The sequence below is a fragment of the Semicossyphus pulcher genome, unplaced genomic scaffold, assembly GCF_022749685.1.
Source record: "Semicossyphus pulcher isolate SPU_LCO1_2020_fin unplaced genomic scaffold, fSemPul1.0.p SCAF_18, whole genome shotgun sequence".
In the NCBI taxonomy this organism is placed as follows: domain Eukaryota; kingdom Metazoa; phylum Chordata; class Actinopteri; order Labriformes; family Labridae; genus Semicossyphus; species Semicossyphus pulcher.
The window spans coordinates 18,061,737-18,079,683 of record NW_027211691.1 but is presented as its reverse complement, the minus strand read 5'-3'; the positions used below and the strand labels follow the sequence as shown (position 1 = coordinate 18,079,683).

At 41.7% G+C, this 17,947-nt stretch overlaps 2 protein-coding genes across 6 annotated transcripts in view; one reads left to right on the top strand and one right to left on the bottom strand.

The window, feature by feature from the left end:
• Positions 1-11,954, top strand: part of cacnb2a (calcium channel, voltage-dependent, beta 2a) — an 83,315-nt gene extending 71,361 nt beyond the window's left edge. For 4 of the 5 annotated variants that reach the window (XM_069667490.1, XM_069667491.1, XM_069667489.1 and 1 more), the window contains 5 exons: positions 427-536; positions 3,009-3,160; positions 4,609-4,704; positions 4,948-5,130; positions 7,974-11,953. In XM_069667490.1, coding sequence (XP_069523591.1) covers positions 427-536; positions 3,009-3,160; positions 4,609-4,704; positions 4,948-5,130; positions 7,974-8,756 — 1,324 coding nt within the window. In that variant the 3' untranslated portion in view covers positions 8,757-11,953. Of the gene's footprint in view, positions 1-426; positions 537-3,008; positions 3,161-4,608; positions 4,705-4,947; positions 5,131-7,973 lie in introns of all 5 variants that reach the window. The other variant, XM_069667488.1, reaches the window with a different exon arrangement.
• A 488-nt stretch (positions 11,955-12,442) lies between these two features.
• Positions 12,443-17,214, bottom strand: nsun6 (NOP2/Sun RNA methyltransferase 6). Its single transcript, XM_069667639.1, has 12 exons — positions 17,168-17,214; positions 16,467-16,550; positions 16,224-16,379; positions 16,029-16,126; positions 15,454-15,560; positions 15,228-15,381; positions 14,941-15,022; positions 14,669-14,788; positions 14,318-14,462; positions 14,076-14,221; positions 12,798-12,923; positions 12,443-12,712 (listed from the first exon to the last, which is right to left on the bottom strand). Exons 2-12 carry the CDS (start codon positions 16,539-16,541, stop codon positions 12,533-12,535), a joined length of 1,389 nt encoding a protein of 462 aa, XP_069523740.1. The 5' UTR covers positions 16,542-16,550; positions 17,168-17,214; the 3' UTR covers positions 12,443-12,532.
• Between the last annotated feature and the right edge of the window lie 733 nt (positions 17,215-17,947).

The following is a 17,947-nucleotide window of genomic DNA, read 5'->3' as shown; positions in this document are numbered from 1 at the left end:
TTCGTCAGTGGGCCATAGGCTCAATCACCATTGTGTTACCTCATTCAGCGACAGATAATGACTTAACAGACATTTATAAATGAAAATCTTCGAGATTGTCACTTTAAAGTAAATCACAGGGAAAACTCTTACTGCTGTAACCGTTGGCTACACACCCGACATGTTCACCTTTGTCCCCAGAGGCTGTATCATCGTCAGACTACAGCTGACGGGATCCGAGATCGAGCTTTGTTTAAGTAACTAACAAAGGATCTTCACCTATTTTCCTTTTGTGTTAACTCTCAGGTTGTGCTCTCATTTGTCCTTTTTGCAGCAGTTTGCTTCTCCTTTGTTTTGCTCTTATAGACAGCAATAAGAAATGTTTGTGTTTTATATCTAACTGATTCTCTCTGGTTAACCCTGTCCTTTTGTTCTCCCTCGTTTCAGAATATCAATCACTCGCGTCACGGCGGACATCTCTCTTGCCAAACGCTCGGTCCTGAACAATCCCAGCAAGCACGCCATCATCGAACGCTCCAACACACGCTCAAACTTGGGTATGTTTGGGCTGCAAATTACTGCAGTGCCTGGGAACATCTGGTGTTTTGATTCATAATGTTTTCAAGGAGACTAGCTTATTTAGAAAAGGAAGGAAGCGATTAAAGACGCTCTTTTAAAATGGTAACGATAACTCCTGCCGGCCCCGGAGAGAGGCCTTGACCAGTTTACTTTTGTTAGGAATGAAAGATAGAGCATAACCGCACGATAACAAGTCCAAGAACGGCTCTGATTCGAGCGGGGTTGATTGGAGTTTAGATGTGATAACAATAGAAAGATTCCTGAGTCAAACTGAGGTGAGACGGCTAATTTTAGCTTTGTATCAACGTAAGCATCAGTCAGTGCCTGCAGCCGAGTAAGAAGTCCCAGGAGGAGCATATACTGCAGGCAAAAAGTGTATTTTATATCAATATTTAATCACTACACAGAGCCATCACACTACAATGATCTGACCTCAGTCTTCTTCAACAATATGCTGCTCCTCCACCACGACTGTCTTTTAATGATACATTAGGAATGAGCCAAATATAGAGCTAAAGATTGCCCTCCATGTTTTACACAGAGCTTTTTAATTCAACTAAGAGCCACTTGGAGTCTGTATGGCGCACTTTATCTTAAAAATATCCGTCTTAACGAGCCATTTTGTGCTCGATGGAGCCTGAAATCTTCACCTCCCTGAAAGAAATCTGCCAAAAGAGCAAATTTTATTCACTTTTTCTTGTCTTTAAGAGCGTTTTCATGAGTTGTGCTTGAATCAACCACAAGAAACAAGTGAAATGATCGCCCCCCTGCATATTTAAGCTGTAAAATAAGAATCTGTGACTCATTCAAAGTCTAAACGAGCTGCCATGTTGGCATGTTTCCATATCATCGGTTTACTTCAGACTTTGTCGTGACTGGAAGTCATGAATCTTGGCCGTGATTTCACTCACATTTGGAATCGAGCCCTGCTGTGATATTTGTAGGATCGTTTTTTGCAGTCACGTCGTCGTCTGTGAGATGTAACGGTCGGTATCTGTTAGAGGTAACAGAACACGTCACGCTGCTGCTCTCTGAGCTATTAGACTCTTAGCCTGGTCCCTGAAGTCAGGACGTCTGCTGAATACTTAAGTGTCTCTGAAACAGAAAGGAGCAAATCAAAAGAAAGTTATTCAAACCGGTCTTGTAAATCATTAAAGATGTGTTTATATAGCGGTTTTCAAAACAATAGCTACAAAGGACTTTATAATAAAAACATCAAATATTAAACAGGCAGAAGAGGACGAAAGAGAAAAGCAACAAAACTGAATTTAAATCAGACGTGAGTCATGAAGAAGTGGGTATTTTCTTATTTGTAGGCAGCTTGCAGTTAGTTAAAAAAAATACTAATTAAAAAGATAGATAAAAAAACATATTGTTATAAGCAGCACTAATGCAGTGATTTAATGGAAACATCCACCTCTCAGAATAAACCTCCTCGTGAAACAGCTTAAAGCCACAGTCCTGTTCATGAACACATTTTGCATACATGCTGAACATCTCTAAGCAGTAGGGAAGTCAAATGTTTACAAGCAGTCGATTTAAATATTAAATAAAATGAAAAAATAAATGTTTAGAAAGTTAGTTTCACTAAAACTTTTTAAGGCTTCTCACCGGCGCTTACTGTTGCAAGGATACAAAAGTTGTCTGCCTGCACTTCTGCTTCCCTCTGTAGTGACCGTTAAGTCTGTTTTAAATCGCTCTGTATGCTTAATGTTTGCTTTTATTCAAGGAAATTTGACATAGAAAGTATAGAAATGAATCGTGTCCTGTAAGCAGCAGCTCTAGACCTGGAAATTGTACCCTTGAATAAAAGAAAGGATCAGCCTCTCCTACGCCATTGTTGTTGACAAAGCTGATATCAGAGGTCCGGCTCCTTCTTGATTTTGATTTTTCGGTGTGGTTAAAAGTTCTACCGAGAGCGCTGTGAGAGCAGCGTCAAAAAACAGCTGCCACCGAGGACACTGAGCGCTGAAACTCTAATAAGGCTTTGGGGCAATAATCTGTAAGAGCAAGCTACATCCCAAATTGTTTAAACATGTAAAAAATAGTTAGAGGTTTTTGGAAATACGTTTTTCTCCTGCCAAGATGGCCATCAGCAGACTGTTAGCTTAGCTTAGCACAAAGACTGGAAACAGACAGAAGTGGTAACAAAAGCACAAATTGTTTTTAATCTTTGCTTTTTGTTTTGACGAGACAAAAATGTATAAAATAATAATTAGTGTGCTTTAGCGATGCTGGTACGAGGATTTTGTTATGACTGTGCAGATAGAGGCACCTGTTTCCCCCTGTTTGCAGTCTTTAAGCTAAGCTAAGCTAAAATAATCGTTGGAATTGTCACTGAAAGACAATAACTTAAAAAAATGTGATCATTCTGAGGCTTAAAAATAATAAATAGGCCAGAAAATGAAATAAAGGAGAAGCTCTGCATTGACTCTCTCTTTCCTCTTCAGCTGAGGTCCAGAGTGAGATCGAGCGGATTTTCGAGCTGGCCCGGACGTTACAGCTGGTAGTTCTGGACGCCGACACCATCAACCACCCGTCACAGCTGGGGAAGACGTCCCTCGCCCCCATCATTGTCTACGTCAAGATCACGTCCCCAAAGGTGATAATTAACACAGACAGAGACAGTCGATGTGAGATCAAAGCATGGTGATATTCCCTCTACTTCCATCGATGGTTTATGAGCGTCTCTGGCTCGTCCTTGTGTGTCGTCGCTGCTCATATTGTGTAACCGAGCTGCTCCCTAGCTGTGATTTTAAATACAGCATGTATTTGAATGCCAGAAATGCTCGAGGGGCCTGATTCATCCCTCTGACCTTCAGCTGAAGTAAAAAAAGGATGATGATTCAGTGATCAATAAAAAAACTGGCATTTTGGGTTGCAGAAAAACGGCGAACTGAATAGCAAATGAGGCATGAGATGCAAGCTTTAAATCAAAGTGGCATCAGTGTGAATCACAGTCTCAGTGCGACAAGATAAAAGCAACAGCCTCTTAATTACAAGCTTCTGCCAAATCATATACAGCCTACGTTAAAAGGATAATCACAGAATGTTTAAGAGACATGATATACCTTTAGAGAAGTTAGTGGGAAGCGCTGGTTATCTTAGCGGTTAAAGCGTGCGCCGCATGTATAGAGGTACAGGCCTTGATGCAGCGGCCCCAGGTTCAACTCTGACCCTTTTACTTTTTCAATAGAGGCAAAAGCCAAAAAATAATAATCTTTAAAAAAAGTTAAACATTAGTTCTTCATGCATTTAAGTAAAGTACATCCTGAAGAGAAATGCCCCCTTTGACTGATGACATGATTATATATTAATCTATTAAATGTATACATCAGTCTTTTTACAGCAGTTAAAGATATAATCTCGAAGTTCACAGTTTTGTTGTATTTGGCGGCACCTAATGGTGATAGAAGGCAATTGCTGGCGCATCCGTCCCAGATGACCAGACGTCCACGGTTGTAACTCTTGATTTTCCTGGCTGACGGTCGCTTTCCTTTTCAGACTGTTTGCCTTCATCTGAGCGTCGACTTTTTCTTTTTCTTTTTCTTTGGATTTTCACATATTTTTGAAGTTCTTTGTTTGTTCAGCCATAGTAGATTACTGTTTACTCGCAATGCTTGCAGAGAGCGGAAAGCAGCCGCTGGCAGACCAACCACTGCTGGCTGAAGGAAAACGCGTCACTAACTGGGCGCTGCTTGGGATTTTTTCCCCAAAGTCGCCACAGACACCCAGTCCATAATAACATGTGTGAATAAGTGATGTCACTCGAGCCAGCATAGGTTGGGGCTGAAGACTACAGGTTTAAAAATGCTAAATAATCTGGTAGTATGAACTTAGCAAACTTCTACAGTCCCCTGCTCATCAGGTTGGGAACCACAGATTTAGTCGATAACAATGATGAATCTTATTTTGAAAGGTAATCATTTAAACGATTGCTGTATAAAAGTATGAAGAGTAAAAAATACAATCATTACTTTACATTAAGTTTAGTTGTGTCAAATAAAACCACCATGACCTTGTTGCCCTTTGTCCTTAACTTACCCCCAGGTGCTGCAGAGGCTCATCAAGTCCAGAGGCAAGTCTCAGGCCAAACACCTCAACGTCCAGATGGTGGCTGCTGACAAGCTGGCTCAGTGCCCTCCTGTAAGTCTCCTCAGTGGAGCCCGATTATCACTCACTTAAATCCAGTGTTTGAAAACAACATTGTGATTTTGATGAGCGCTCTAGGTTGTAGTTTGTTTAAAGTCAGACCTTCTTTAAAGATCATTTCAAAATCCGAGTCTTTTATTGTGAAATTACACTGCACCACTTCCTTGTTTTCGTGACCTTGACTTATCTCCTCAACATTTTCCCTAACTATGCGTGCCCCCTCCCCTCTTTCATCAGGAGATGTTCGACATCATCCTCGATGAGAACCAGCTGGAGGACGCGTGTGAGCATATGGCTGATTACCTGGAGGCCTACTGGAAAAGCACTCACCCCACCAGCTCAAGCCCCCCCAACCCAGTGCTTACCAAGCTGCCCACAGCCGCCCTGCCCTCCAGTCCAGCCCCGGTCTCAGGCGTGCAGGTATAAGTGCAAAAAGAAAAAAACACTTGTGCAGGGGAAGTGGACAGGAAGTTAGAGAGGCAGTGCTAGAGGGAGAGAAGAAGAGTGTTTTCGAGGGGTCAAGTGCCTACATGTATTCCCCGAGTACTTAAGTGTTCATTAGACTTTATTAATGAGGACGTCCTGCTTACTCTGCCTGAAGTGCTTTGTTGGTCCTATTTAATTTCCACTTAATGAACAGTAAGTGGGATGAACAATACAGTTGTAGAGATACAGTCACATTCGGGAGCTGAGAGGAGCAATACAACTATTGTGTAATTAATAGAATATTTTGAAGCTCCTGTGAGGAACTTTCGGTTCGTCTTGATTTTGGCGCCCCCTGTGGACAAAGCCGTACCTTTGATCTCTTTGCTGATTTTGGCCTGTACATGCTTAAAGGAGACGTTCGGTATTTTTAAACCTATGCCCTATTTGTACAAATTTGTGTGTCGAAATGTTTTGGTATCGGTCCAGTAGGTAGCTTCTGCCGTAGCCGTGGCATGGACTGGGGCAACTGTGCCCGATCAAAGTACGTCCACTAAAAGGGCTTGTTTTCACCACTGACTGGAAATGATCCCTACCAAGATCATCCTTTTTTAAAGAGTAAGATCCTTTTTGTGTAACCAGAAACAGTTATGTTTCTAGGTAAAGAAATTAGATGCATGTAAATATGTCGGGTCTACTTACTCGATAGATAGTTGCCTGTTAGGTCCCTGTGGTCTTACCCCCCTCCTCTAGTTAACTTTGGGCACATGAAAGAGAGTCTGCAGCACCCCTGGACAACCCTGGCCATCGAATTCAAATGTCTCATCTTCATCATCGAAATCCGGTAAATATTCAGCCGTGACTTTTGAAATATATTCCTGCTGGCAGTCCTCTACGTAAACAAATCATCTCTCCAACTCTTTCACCGTCCTGATCAGGTAACATCTCACCACCCGCGTGATTTCAGAGCCATTTGTACAAACAGGGCCCAGGTTTAAAAATACCAAACTTTTCCTTTAAGTGGTTGCTTTTAACAAAAAATCTCCTGCTGCTTTCTTTAACAGTGATATGTATCACTCACTTAAAATGCTTTCCCTGGAAACTGTAAACAAAGGCAGCGTGCAGTTAATCACTTTGTCTGACACCTACAACCCGCCTGCAGTTTCAGGCATTAAAAATAACTATATAGAAATAATCAGTCTTGACGCTGATGGTCTGGTTTGCTTCTGTAGCTCATATAGAGTCATCAGAATTAATTTCAGTCTCTTTCATAACCAGTGAGCTTTAGTATATTATAGCAATATTATTTGTTTAGTTTAATTTTTGATGTTTTTGCAAAAATATTCCTAAAACTTTTATGCCAATGAAGTGTTTGCATTTAAAAAAAATTCAAGTTAAACAGAAGCACGCAGGTCTACGGTACTAAAAAATACATAGCAATATATTAGCTTCAAAGGTTATTAAGGTACCCAGTTCCTCCAAAAGTACGCAGATAATTTTGATATATGTTGAATATATCAAGTTTTATTCTAATCAGTGTCATCTAAAAGAATATGTTGTTCTATATTCAGGAATACATATCTGTAAATGTTCTACTCTAATTTTGTTTGGACACAAATCATAAAATTCAGGCCAAATTCAATTTATAAACTTTAACTTTAACTTTAACTTTAACTTTAAGCGATCAGATCAGTAATCAGATTATAAAAGGAACAATGCCATACAGTGACAATACTCCACTACAAGTACCACTACTACAAAATTTGATCAGCAAAATGACTTTAAGTAATATTTTCAGACCTGGATCACACTTTCCTTTTATATGCTTATAGTCCCCCAGACACTAAAGCCGCTTTCCCACTGGTCAAACACCCACTAACACCTGGCTTTGCTTAATGGGAAAGGTTACAATTGGCATTGAGACCCGGGTAATTATCACCTCGGCTCCGATCATCATTGATGGGAACACAAAACCTGTGTCGACACGTTAATCTCAGCCCCCTTTCTGGCGCGATGCTACGCTCCATCGGTAACTTCTGCAACTCCTTGTCATCTCAGCTACAAACTCCACCCGTCTCTGTCCATCTTTCCAAATTCGGCGGCGCCGAGTTTCATAAACAGACTGAATGAGTAATAGATACAATAAAGACCTAACATCTTCACTGGTTTTAACCCTGTTTCGGGCGCGTTTGTGACATCATAAGGCGACAGGATACTCCACTGGCAATGGCAAAGAGACAATCGGCATCTATATGCAGGTCTTCCTGGGTCTGAAAAACACGCTACTTTCAGAGGGAAAAGGGTATGAGCGTGAGTTTCAGGACTAATCCTCCGAGAAGAGATAGACAGGAAGCAGGGAAACAACATATTTTTTACTATTAATGTGTCTTCTTTCTTCGGTAGATTGTGATTTTGAGGGTGTGATTTAATAGTGAAAGTAAACATAAACTTGTCTACTGTCATGTGTGTGTCAATATTGTGCCATCCCTTAACATCTACCCTCTCTCCATCCACTGCCATCTCTATGTGGAATGTAACACTGGAAATAAGGAATACCTTGATAATGAGGAGGAGCAGGAGTGAGCATGAGGTGATTGATGGTGGTGAAAACTCCTGGAACTTTTGTGGAAAGTTTGCCTCCTTCAGGATTAGTCAACCTTTTAATGGATATTTAAGCAGTGTGCGTGTGTTCGTGTGTTCGTGTGTTTGCAGAGATAAAACATGCATCTGAAACAACCGGGCTGCAGTGAAATCTGCATGTTTGCATGTGTTTGCGTGTGTTTGCGGTGCTTTTTCTTGCTTTTCTGTCCCACTGCTAACTCATGTGTCACTGACCTCAGGGCGGCAGTGCGGAGCAGAGAGGAGAGAGGGCAATAGAGGAGAGGAAGGGCTCCAGAGAGGATCACCAGCAGCACCACCATCATCATCACCACCACCACCATCAGAGCCAGGACCAGGGTGATGCAGACGGCGAGGCTGAGGCGGAGGGAAATGAGGAGGAGAGGCCTCTGAGGACTGAGGCGTCCAGGAGAGCCCAGCACGTCCACCACCGATCATCTTCCACCAGGACTGAGCACCACAACCACCATCACCACCACCACCACCACACCAGTCGAGCCCGGGGACTCTCCCGGCAGGAGACTTTGGACTCAGAGACCCCTGAGAGCAGAGAGAGCCGAGAGAGCCGAGAGAGCAAGGACTCTGCTTATAACGAGCCTCGCACTCAGCTCCTGCACCAGGAAGAAGAAGAAGAAGAGGAGGAGGAAGAGGAGGAGGAGGAGGAGGAGGAGGAAGAGGATGAGGACTTAGGGGAGGGGCACCCCCAGCAGCAACAGCGTTACGAGCCACTGCCCCATCGGGACCACAACCACCATCACCACCACCACCATCACCGTGGTGGGGCGGATGAGGCCGGCCACAGCACGGGACACCACCGCTCAAAGGAGCGCGAGCAGGACCACAATGAACGGAACAAGCAGCGCTCTCACCACCACCGGCCGGCACGCGACCACCACCATCACTACTACGACCGGGACAGAGACAGGGACCGAGAGGGGGAGGTGGCTCCCAAAAAGAGGGGTGACGCTGGGGAATGGGCGAGAGACTCCTACATACATCAGTGACAGACCAAATCCCTCCTGAAGCTCATTTGGACTTTCCTCTTAAGGACCATTTTGTTCTCCCATCGTGCTGCTACACCCTGAAACCACCGCATCCTATTTATGTACACTTCCTTTGTAAATGCTGTTGCATCTTTTTCAATAGCAGGATTTTGATTACATAGATACAAATATAAATATATAAACATATATATATGTATGTGTGTATCTATGCATAGACGTTGTTTATGTGTGGATATGCATGAATATTCTTAAATATGCATATTTTAAACCTGTGTTTGATAAAGCATGACACAAAAGCAGAATTTTTTTCTGTACTGAGCTGTGCTTTCTGTGATTAGCATCTTTATTATTATTATTATTAATTTTTTTTTTGCTTGCAACCACTTGAATAATTTGTTCCTTCAGACTACTGCTGGGGTTGACTGCGACGGTTGACTAACCAAGTTAGTTTAATGCTGTATTTGCAGAGGTCTTTGGTTTAAAAGTATAGTTAGGCAATTTGGGAAATTAGCATTTTCACTTTCTTACTGGGAGTGACACGAGGTTGCCACTTTATTAGGTACACCTAGCTGATCATTCTGATCGTATTAATGTAGGTAATATAAAAAAATATTATCTCACCGTTCTCAACAGATCTGCAAACGAAAAAGAAATCCAGAGGGACTTATTTCAAGGTTTAACAAATTTAAAAACTCATTCGAAACAGACAGCTAAGTCACAACAGCTAATGTTAGCATTCAACCTTCCTAGCCGACATTGCTGTTAGCTGGCTAACATTCCTAATGTGAGCATTCGACCAATTCCTAGCTAATATTACTGTTCGCCAGCTAACATTCCACTAAGCTAGCTAAAATTTAAGTTAGCTAGCTAGGGATGTTTCTTTCTTATTGTATCTTGTAATACTAGCAAACAGTTATGTTAGTTGGCAAGTGGTTCAATACTAACGCAAGATGTTTTCTTTCCTATTGTATTTTGTAATAGTCAAACAGTAATGTTAGCTAGCAAGTGGTTCAATACTACTTCAATATCAATATGGGTTTCTAACTGTAGCTAAGCTAATGATTCATAAAATATGTTGTCGTTAGCTTTTAGCAGTATAATCTTCATAAACAGGATTTATATAAAAGACAGCTTTATTTTAAGCTAGGTGTATTTTATAAACTGGCAACTGAGTCGAGATGAGAAGATAATTCCACTCAAGTTTTTAAGTTAAATATAAAGCTACAGCTAGCAGCCGGTCCGCTTAGTTTGGACAGGAAACAGCTAGTCTAATCCTTAAACCAGCAGCTCTCAAGCTCACTAATTAGCCGAACACTTTAAATCTTAGGTTAGTCTGTACAAAAAGTCTAAAAATGACCAGTTGTTGTTTTACAGTGGGACTTGAGTGTTGCTAGCCTAATCTAACCGGCTGCTAACGCTTGATATTTAGCAGACAAATACAAGAAGTGGTATCAATCTTGTCATCTAACTAGCAAACAAGACAACACTGCTAGTAAGAGTTCCCCCAATGTTCAGACTACACCCTTAATTTTATGTTCATCATTAATTGCTTAGTTCCTTTTTTAAATTCTGCGTCCATGGTTTTAGACATTTGGTCCAAATATATTCAAGCCTCCTTTGAGGTGCACCTTAGTCTTGCCTTACAAGACGAACGACTTCTACAAACTTCCTCTCTTACATGCAGTACTGTTCTCTTTGTATGGGTCCAGAAACATTTTATAACATTGATACACCCTTTATTCTGCACTGTTTCCTGATTCACATTGGTTTCAAGTGAAAGCAATTTGATATGACATTACAACTTACTGTAGGTTTTACAACCAAAACTCCATTGAGGTTCATCTTTGATTAAGTCTGACCCCTTTTCTAATGAATGTTGTTTGATTCCCACTTTAACACCCACTTCATACAACAATGAATGTTCTTTTTAGATCTTCAGTGTGTTCCTCAAAAACAACTCAAGCGTCCAAATGTTTACCAGACTAAAGCTGCATTTCCACCACAGGAACTTTCCCGCAGGGACTAGGAACCGGGTACATTTCCACTGCAGTGACCAGGGTATAAATGAAGTTCTGGGACATTATTCAACCCCCCCAAAGTCCTGGTAGGGGCCAATATTTCCTGTAATTTCTAAAAAAGACAGGAAATTTTGGGGTGGGGCGGTGGAAATGCATAAAACAGTTCCTTAGGCTAAAAGTTCTTGCTACTTTTGGTGGAAACGTGAAATAAGACAGTTATCTTTTGCCGTTTGTTCACTCCCTTCAGTAGGATCTATTTCTTGCAGTGATGGTGTTAGATTGTTTAAGCATCCAACGCCTGCTCAATAGAGTCAATAATGTATTCATTCATGATACTGAAAATCTGGATTGAGCCCCTCTGTTTACAAAACCACCAACCCTGTCCCTTTAATTTCCTCTGTTTTGCCTGACAATTGTAATTATATAAAACTACTCCATTTCTATGCTACATTGGTAGCATTACAGATTTTCTAACCGTGTACATGTGTATGTACATAATGCATAAATATGAAGAATAAAGTTGGCAACAAAGGACTGTCGCAGGGGGGGAGAAGAATGTGATGTGTGCTTTGTCAGAAGACCCAGACAGAGGAGGGAAGCGGGGTCTATAAATAGTCATCTGAAAACTCTCCTGAAAAATTGAGGTAGACTCACCGGCCTTCCTCCTTAGTTGTCATGACAACACAGACATGAATGACAATACTGAGAGGGCTGCGTCTAAAAAAGGAAGCAGCTTCTCCCCACGCACACATGCCTCCAAAATAGACACCAAACAAGCTCTCCCAGAGATGCAGCTGATTTTAATATTAAAGAGAACATCCCTCAGTGCTGCAGTGAAAAGAGCGGCCATTTTAATCAGTAGTCTCCCCCTTACATAAAGTAACATGAACAGATGCGGTCGGGCTGGTGTTTCCAGACAGATGTGTGGATGGAGTGACAATGGTCTAATGGTGTTTCCAGGAAGAGAGGATGAGCCGAGGTCAGTGTGAAGGTCCTCAAAATGCTGCGGGACGGGATGACGAGCCAGATGTTTGTGCACTGCAGGCACGGATACATGAAGTGTTTTATTCTGTGCACATTTAATGAACGCACATATTGTATTTTGCACAGAATAAATTAGTGATGACTGTTTTTTTACACCATTTCATCCTTATATTCAGATAAGGCAGTTGCTTAACATATAAAGGACATAAAGAGAGAAAACTGTATTTTAAAGTAACTTTTATAATGAAACAATGTGTGTATTTTCCCTCTGATGAAGACATTGAACTACACACGGCATCATTTCTCTCCTACTAGCAGCACAGGCACTAATTAGAGGTCCCAGTTGTCTCCACCACTACTAAAAGACACTAAATTGTTAATACCTCTCATGACCTCTTTCTGCACGCTACTTCCTGATCCGAGCTCTGACATCCAGCCAATCCGCTTTCACCGTGGCAGCTGTGTCGTCACTGTTGTTATGGCGACGCTAGCACTGCTGTATTTGCCAATACTCATTCAGTCTCCATCCCCACGTGTCCCCCTCCCTCCCTCTCTCTCCCCCTCTCCCCTGCCCTGGGTGTTTATAAAGCTTATCCCTATATGGCCCGCAGTTTCAGAGAGCAGCTGTTAAGAGGCAGATGCTGTAAACAGTGAGTGTCTTTGTCAACACTGCCCCGTCAAAGCACACACGGTGTCGTAATATAAACACTATTGTTCCCGTCTGCGGGCTCCTGTGAGGGCTGACGGTGCTGTAGGAGAAAACATGCCCTCCGGTCAGTTTTTCAGGAACTTGGCAATAAAAAAGCCGATGGTGTCTCTGTCGGCTCTGCAGGGGAGGGGGGCTGCTGTTTCCGTCTGATCCCAGCTCAGCTCAGGGCTGAACCTCTGGAGGAGGCGCAGCTGCTCAGGTGACAGGCCGGCTCCCAGCATGCCCTCTGCGCCGATGTGAGGCTCCTGAGAAACAACAGTGTGATTTGGTGAGATTTCCGAACAACCCTCTCCATATTTGACTCCATCCACATGAGGTTTTTTTTTTTACCTGAGGCTGAAGAGTGAGGCAGGGAAAGGTATCGAGGGCCCAGGCTACCTGCTCCTCGTTCTCAGCTAGAGTCACTGTGCAGGTGCTGTACACAAGAACCCCGCCTTTCTTTAACAACCGCACTGCCTGCAGTCACAAAAAGCAAATACATAAAGAAGGTTTATTAAAGCAGCTAAAACTGATATTTCTGATATTAACTGTATGACAGTTGAGCATTAATTCAAGGTGTGTTTTTTATCCTCACTCTTATAAAAACCCAAACAGGGTCCTCGCTGACAATTTGACTGCTTTTTTTGGATTTGGATGAACGTTTCATAATATGTGTTTTTTTCGGGCATAAAAAAATTGAGAAAACAGTACACACGTTTGACCCTTTTTTGGGAGATCAGTCACTTCTGGGAGATGGAAGCTGCTTAAATGTTTCCCAGGAAGTCGACTCACCCGGTTCGAAACAACAAAGAAAACTGTTATTGTAGAGGCCAAAGACTCGATCCACACTGTGTTAACTCATTCGACAGGAAGTGGATAGATTCGAAGGATAGTGACTTACATTAATTTAACAGTAAATTCATCAGTGGACACAACTACAACTCCAAATGCTTATTTTCCCCATAACTAAATAAGCAGCTGTTTGTCATGTTAACTTAAAAAAAAAAAAAAAAAGAAGCAGTTTTTGCTCGTTTAAACAAGTCTAAATTTGTCAGTACGTGTTACATGAAAGCAAGAACTGGCATATATCTTCCAAAAATGGAGGCGAGATGCCGTGTAACCTTAAAAAAACGCTGTTGGACACTGATGGAGCACTTTGTGTCGCTGGGATAAATGATGTCTTCTGCATCAGATTCTAATCTCACTCACACGTATCCATCTCTCAGCCACACTTACAGCAGAAAATCCACACTAAAACTGATTTGCCATTTGCTTTCACATTTGTATGAATAGCAACGAGTGCAGCTACTGCTAATAAAATAAGAAGCTGCTTTTTTTACCCTGAAAAGAGAAGTTTCTTTAACCCTTTAAGGTGTAAAATCAACAAAAACATACAAAGTGTTTGAATCCAAATGATCACTATGAAAGCATCAGTGGATCGGGGGACTTTTTAACATCATTTTGAGGTGTATTTTCCTTCTACAATGTGAAGCGTAGTCACACAGCTGTCCAATGCTGCCACCTACTGGTCAAAATTAGTTACTACCAATCAAATGTGGAGAAAAAGCCCAAACTGCCAGCAGCACAGAGTGAATAATGAGCTGTGTGTGTGTGTGTGCTGAAACCTACAGCGTGGAATAACTTGCGCTGCAGAGGCTGGTAGGAGCAGATCTCCTTCAGGCTCCAGGTGTTGGCCATGTTGGGTCTCTGTCCCAGTCCACTACAGGGAGCGTCCAGGAGAACCCGGTCAAAACTCTCAGGAGGGAACGGAGGTCCTGGTTCAGAAACACAGGAGTTATACAGCATACATAATAAGACCTGTTGTTATTCATTGTCAGATATTTCAATAAATATGTGATGTCATTTTGTACCTTCAGCTTCCTGAGCTGCGTCACTGCTCACAGCTTGAATGCTGTTAAAGCAAAAAGCTTTAATGCAGCATAAATGCAACATTTGTGCGTTTTGACGAATTCTATCAATCTTATTTTTGATCCTGTCCAAAGCCACGACCTCGCCCTGCGTGAGACAGAAAGAGACAGAAAAGAGCAAAACATTTTCTAAATTTGAAGGAAAAAATAATCCATGAAGAGGATTTTTGAAGAGAAGTTTTTTCGTTGAAGCCTGTGTAGTAAGTAAAGGACCAAAAAGTATCCATCATCCATGCTAACTCTGTTCCCCCCCAGCAGCAAACACCTGCAGCTGTCTGTTCATTCACTCTGTACCTGATCCCCCATAAGGGCAGCGATGTGGCAGGTCTTCCCTCCGGGTGCAGCACACATATCCAGGATCCGTTCTCCGGGCCGGGGGCCGAGCACGTGTCCCACGACTACAGAGGGAAGGTTCTGCACAACGTGACATCACTTCAGTTTTCCAAAACGTAACAGTAGGTGTAAATCCTTCTGTTCTGCAGACCCAATTTATATATGCAACTAAATCAATCAATAGTTATGAAAAGTACACATAAGCAACTCTATCAAACAGCCTAATATAATACCTGTAGGAATGCCAGGCTGGGCAGAACGCCATCAAAGGAAGGACTCTGGTAAAGTGGCTCCACCATCCGAACACCGATTCCTCTTAAAGAGACACAGTCAGTAATTTTTTTAATTAAAAACAGTCAAACAAGATGACTCTTGACCCCCAGAGGAAGACTGGCGTTGGTTTGATATGCATGTGTTACCATGCTGAGGCTATTAACTAATTTAAGCCAGGACACTATGCCAGCCTTGACTACACATTTGATTACCTTTGAGTCATATATTTATTTAAAAAATAATGTACCTGGCAGGCTCGTCTGTGCAGAAGATGCTAGAGCGATCCATTTCAGCGACTCCATTACCCACAAACACCTTCTTTCCCTGGAAGCCGGTGGCTGCTCGGGTGCACTTACCCTCCAAGTCAGAGAAGACAGACACCACATCTCCAGCCTTCATGTCTGAGAACAAAGAAACTCATCACTTTTCATGTGAGCTCGCCACAATCAATTATGTTTGTTGTTGAGACTTACGCTTGGGGCTGGCGAGGATCCCCGGGGCGAAAACGTGAGCCCCTCTCAGCACAGCACTGCCGCACAGAGCACCGACCACCAGCTCTGAGCTGAGCTGCTGCACAGGTCTGGGAACATGAGAGGAGGAGAGTCTTACACGTCAAGATCAGTCTCATTGGACATCCTCGAAATGTGGGCAGCTGAATGAATCTTGGAGTTAAAGCATGTTTTGGCCTTTGTGGAGAATGTTTGCGACCCTTTTAAGCTTCTCTTTTGTTTGACTATTTGTCAGCAGGTGCATAAAGTTGTATTTCCCCCCGGGGATTAATTCTGATTTGTGTGTTTAGTGAAATAATTTCTATGCCATGTATTACTGTATTGTAGTTGGTTTTTTTTACCCCTTTGGGCTCGAAACACATGTGAAAAAGTATGCTCTCCTGGTGTCTGTTGTAATTGTCATCATTCCATGGACTTACACATGGGGTTTGGCCTCAGCAAACACTCGCCCAGTAGTTGGGCTGCAATTTAACGCTAAGTATGTACTCCATAGAGCAGATCCAGATTCGTCTGACGCTGCTCCAGCATTCCTCACATACCTCGGGCCATCGACAGGAAGGAGCAGCACATCTGGAATAATTGGATGAGGAAGGATCTGAATGGGGACCTCTTCTGCTGATGAGCTGCACATCTGCTGCTTCAACAACAACAACATACTGAGAGATGAGGACCCGGATGAACATAGCCACCACATACAGATACAAAATCCCAAACATATTGTGACAGAGACTCACCTTTTTTAGTTCTTCTCCTAATTTGTGTCTGATCTCTTCCAGGGGAGCTAGATGTGTACTGGCCCGCACACAAGTATACGAGGGAGGGTGAGACAGGCATGCAAGTAGCTTCTGGAAACGACACTCTGCCTCCTGATGGCCGACTGCAGCCAGCACCTGAATGCAACAAAAACAAGATGATAACATTACGATGTCCAGAGTGAAACATTACGATGGATTATGTCTTTATGATTCCTCCAGTACCTCCTTGTTTAAGAAGACACTTTTGAGATAATCAGTAACTTCAGGTTTCAGAGAAATTCTTGGAAAAATAGACATTTCTTCAATCTGTGAAAAGAAAAATATGAAGTTAATAACAGAAAATCATTTAAATCACAATTGATGAGTTGATTGGCTAAAGTTTCAGGCCCCTCAGTGTTTAAGTCATGTCATCATGACTGATCTCAGGCTTGTTTGTGTCTTGTTATGTGTTTATGTTCTTGTTGGGTTGTGTGTATTTTTCCTGTGTATTCGCAAATTAACTTTTACTTATTAGCTTATAATGCTGTGGTATGTCACACTGATTGAAGCTTGTCCCCATACAAATAAACATTGAATGCATTAATAGTCAAAGTGCAAGGGGGAAAAAACTGTTTAGATTCAAATGAGTAGCAATTTAGCACATCAAAGTTCAGACAAAGGCAGTAAAAGCACATAATAAATCCAGGTATAATCTGTTTTTAGGCGGGTGTAGCTGACGACTTTTGCCAACATAAATTAATGTTAAATAATAACAGACCTGCTTTACGAATACGGGCCATATTTATAATCTGAATGCTCTTAGTGAGTCCTGTTTAACGCATCTACCTCTTGCATTCGTGATTAACAAGCTGTTCGTTAAATCCATATTTAAATTTAGGCATGAAAGCGATGCATAGGAGTTTTATTTCTCTTTAAATACTCACGTTCTGTGCCTGTGCCTGTGCATGCCCCTGCTTTTACTTCCGCATACGTCACAAGTTTTGTCACATGACACCAGTTGAATTCCTAAATACAGCCTGTTGAACCCTTTACAGAAGCATGTTGCCGTCGCCCATTAAAAAAAAACAAATAATGTCATTAGTTACGCATTAAACCGTGATACATTTGACGTTGTTACGTGGAAAAACATTGTTTTTTTTTAAACTGGGCGACAGCAACACGCTTCGATATGACACGCACACAAAATGTAACCAACAACAAAATACAGTACAATAATAATAATAGTTTTTAAAAAAACTAACTATTGTCTTTTGTAGCCCTCGCGGATGTCACGTGATGTTAAAACGAAGTATACAATAATTAAATAAAATGTGCACTGTAATGTAATTGTTGAATAAGCACATTTGTAACCGGTGATTTAGGTTAAATTTAGTATTTATTTTTTTATCAGTGTGTTTTATTACATTGCCGTTCATTATCGGCTTATAAACCACTGGAGCAGTGGTTTACATCTGCTTGCAACCACATTATAATGTTTTTTAAACATTTATTACATATTTATATGATTTAAAAAGAGGGACATAAACTAAATGGTTACAGTTATAATTAATTTCCAGTTGTCATATAATCAAAAAAATAAATAAACGAATGATAAAGGGAAAATACCAAACAAAAAGATATATTCTTTGTCATTCACAGGGGAAAAAATAGAATGGCTTTATAATTAGTACTCTATACATGATCAAAACTACACAAAATAACTG

Bases quoted from the DNA above. Each gene is read 5' to 3' on its own strand.
- nsun6 (XM_069667639.1), bottom strand. From the start codon at position 16,541: ATGTCTATTTTTCCAAGAATTTCTCTGAAACCTGAAGTTACTGATTAT. The intron at 15,382-15,453 runs GTAAGTCTCAAC...CTTTGTTCTCAG, and splicing joins GATCCTCGCCAGCCCCAAGC to ACATGAAGGCTGGAGATGTG. The intron at 14,463-14,668 runs GTACAGAGTGAA...TGTCTCACGCAG, and splicing joins CTGCCCTTATGGGGGATCAG to GGCGAGGTCGTGGCTTTGGA.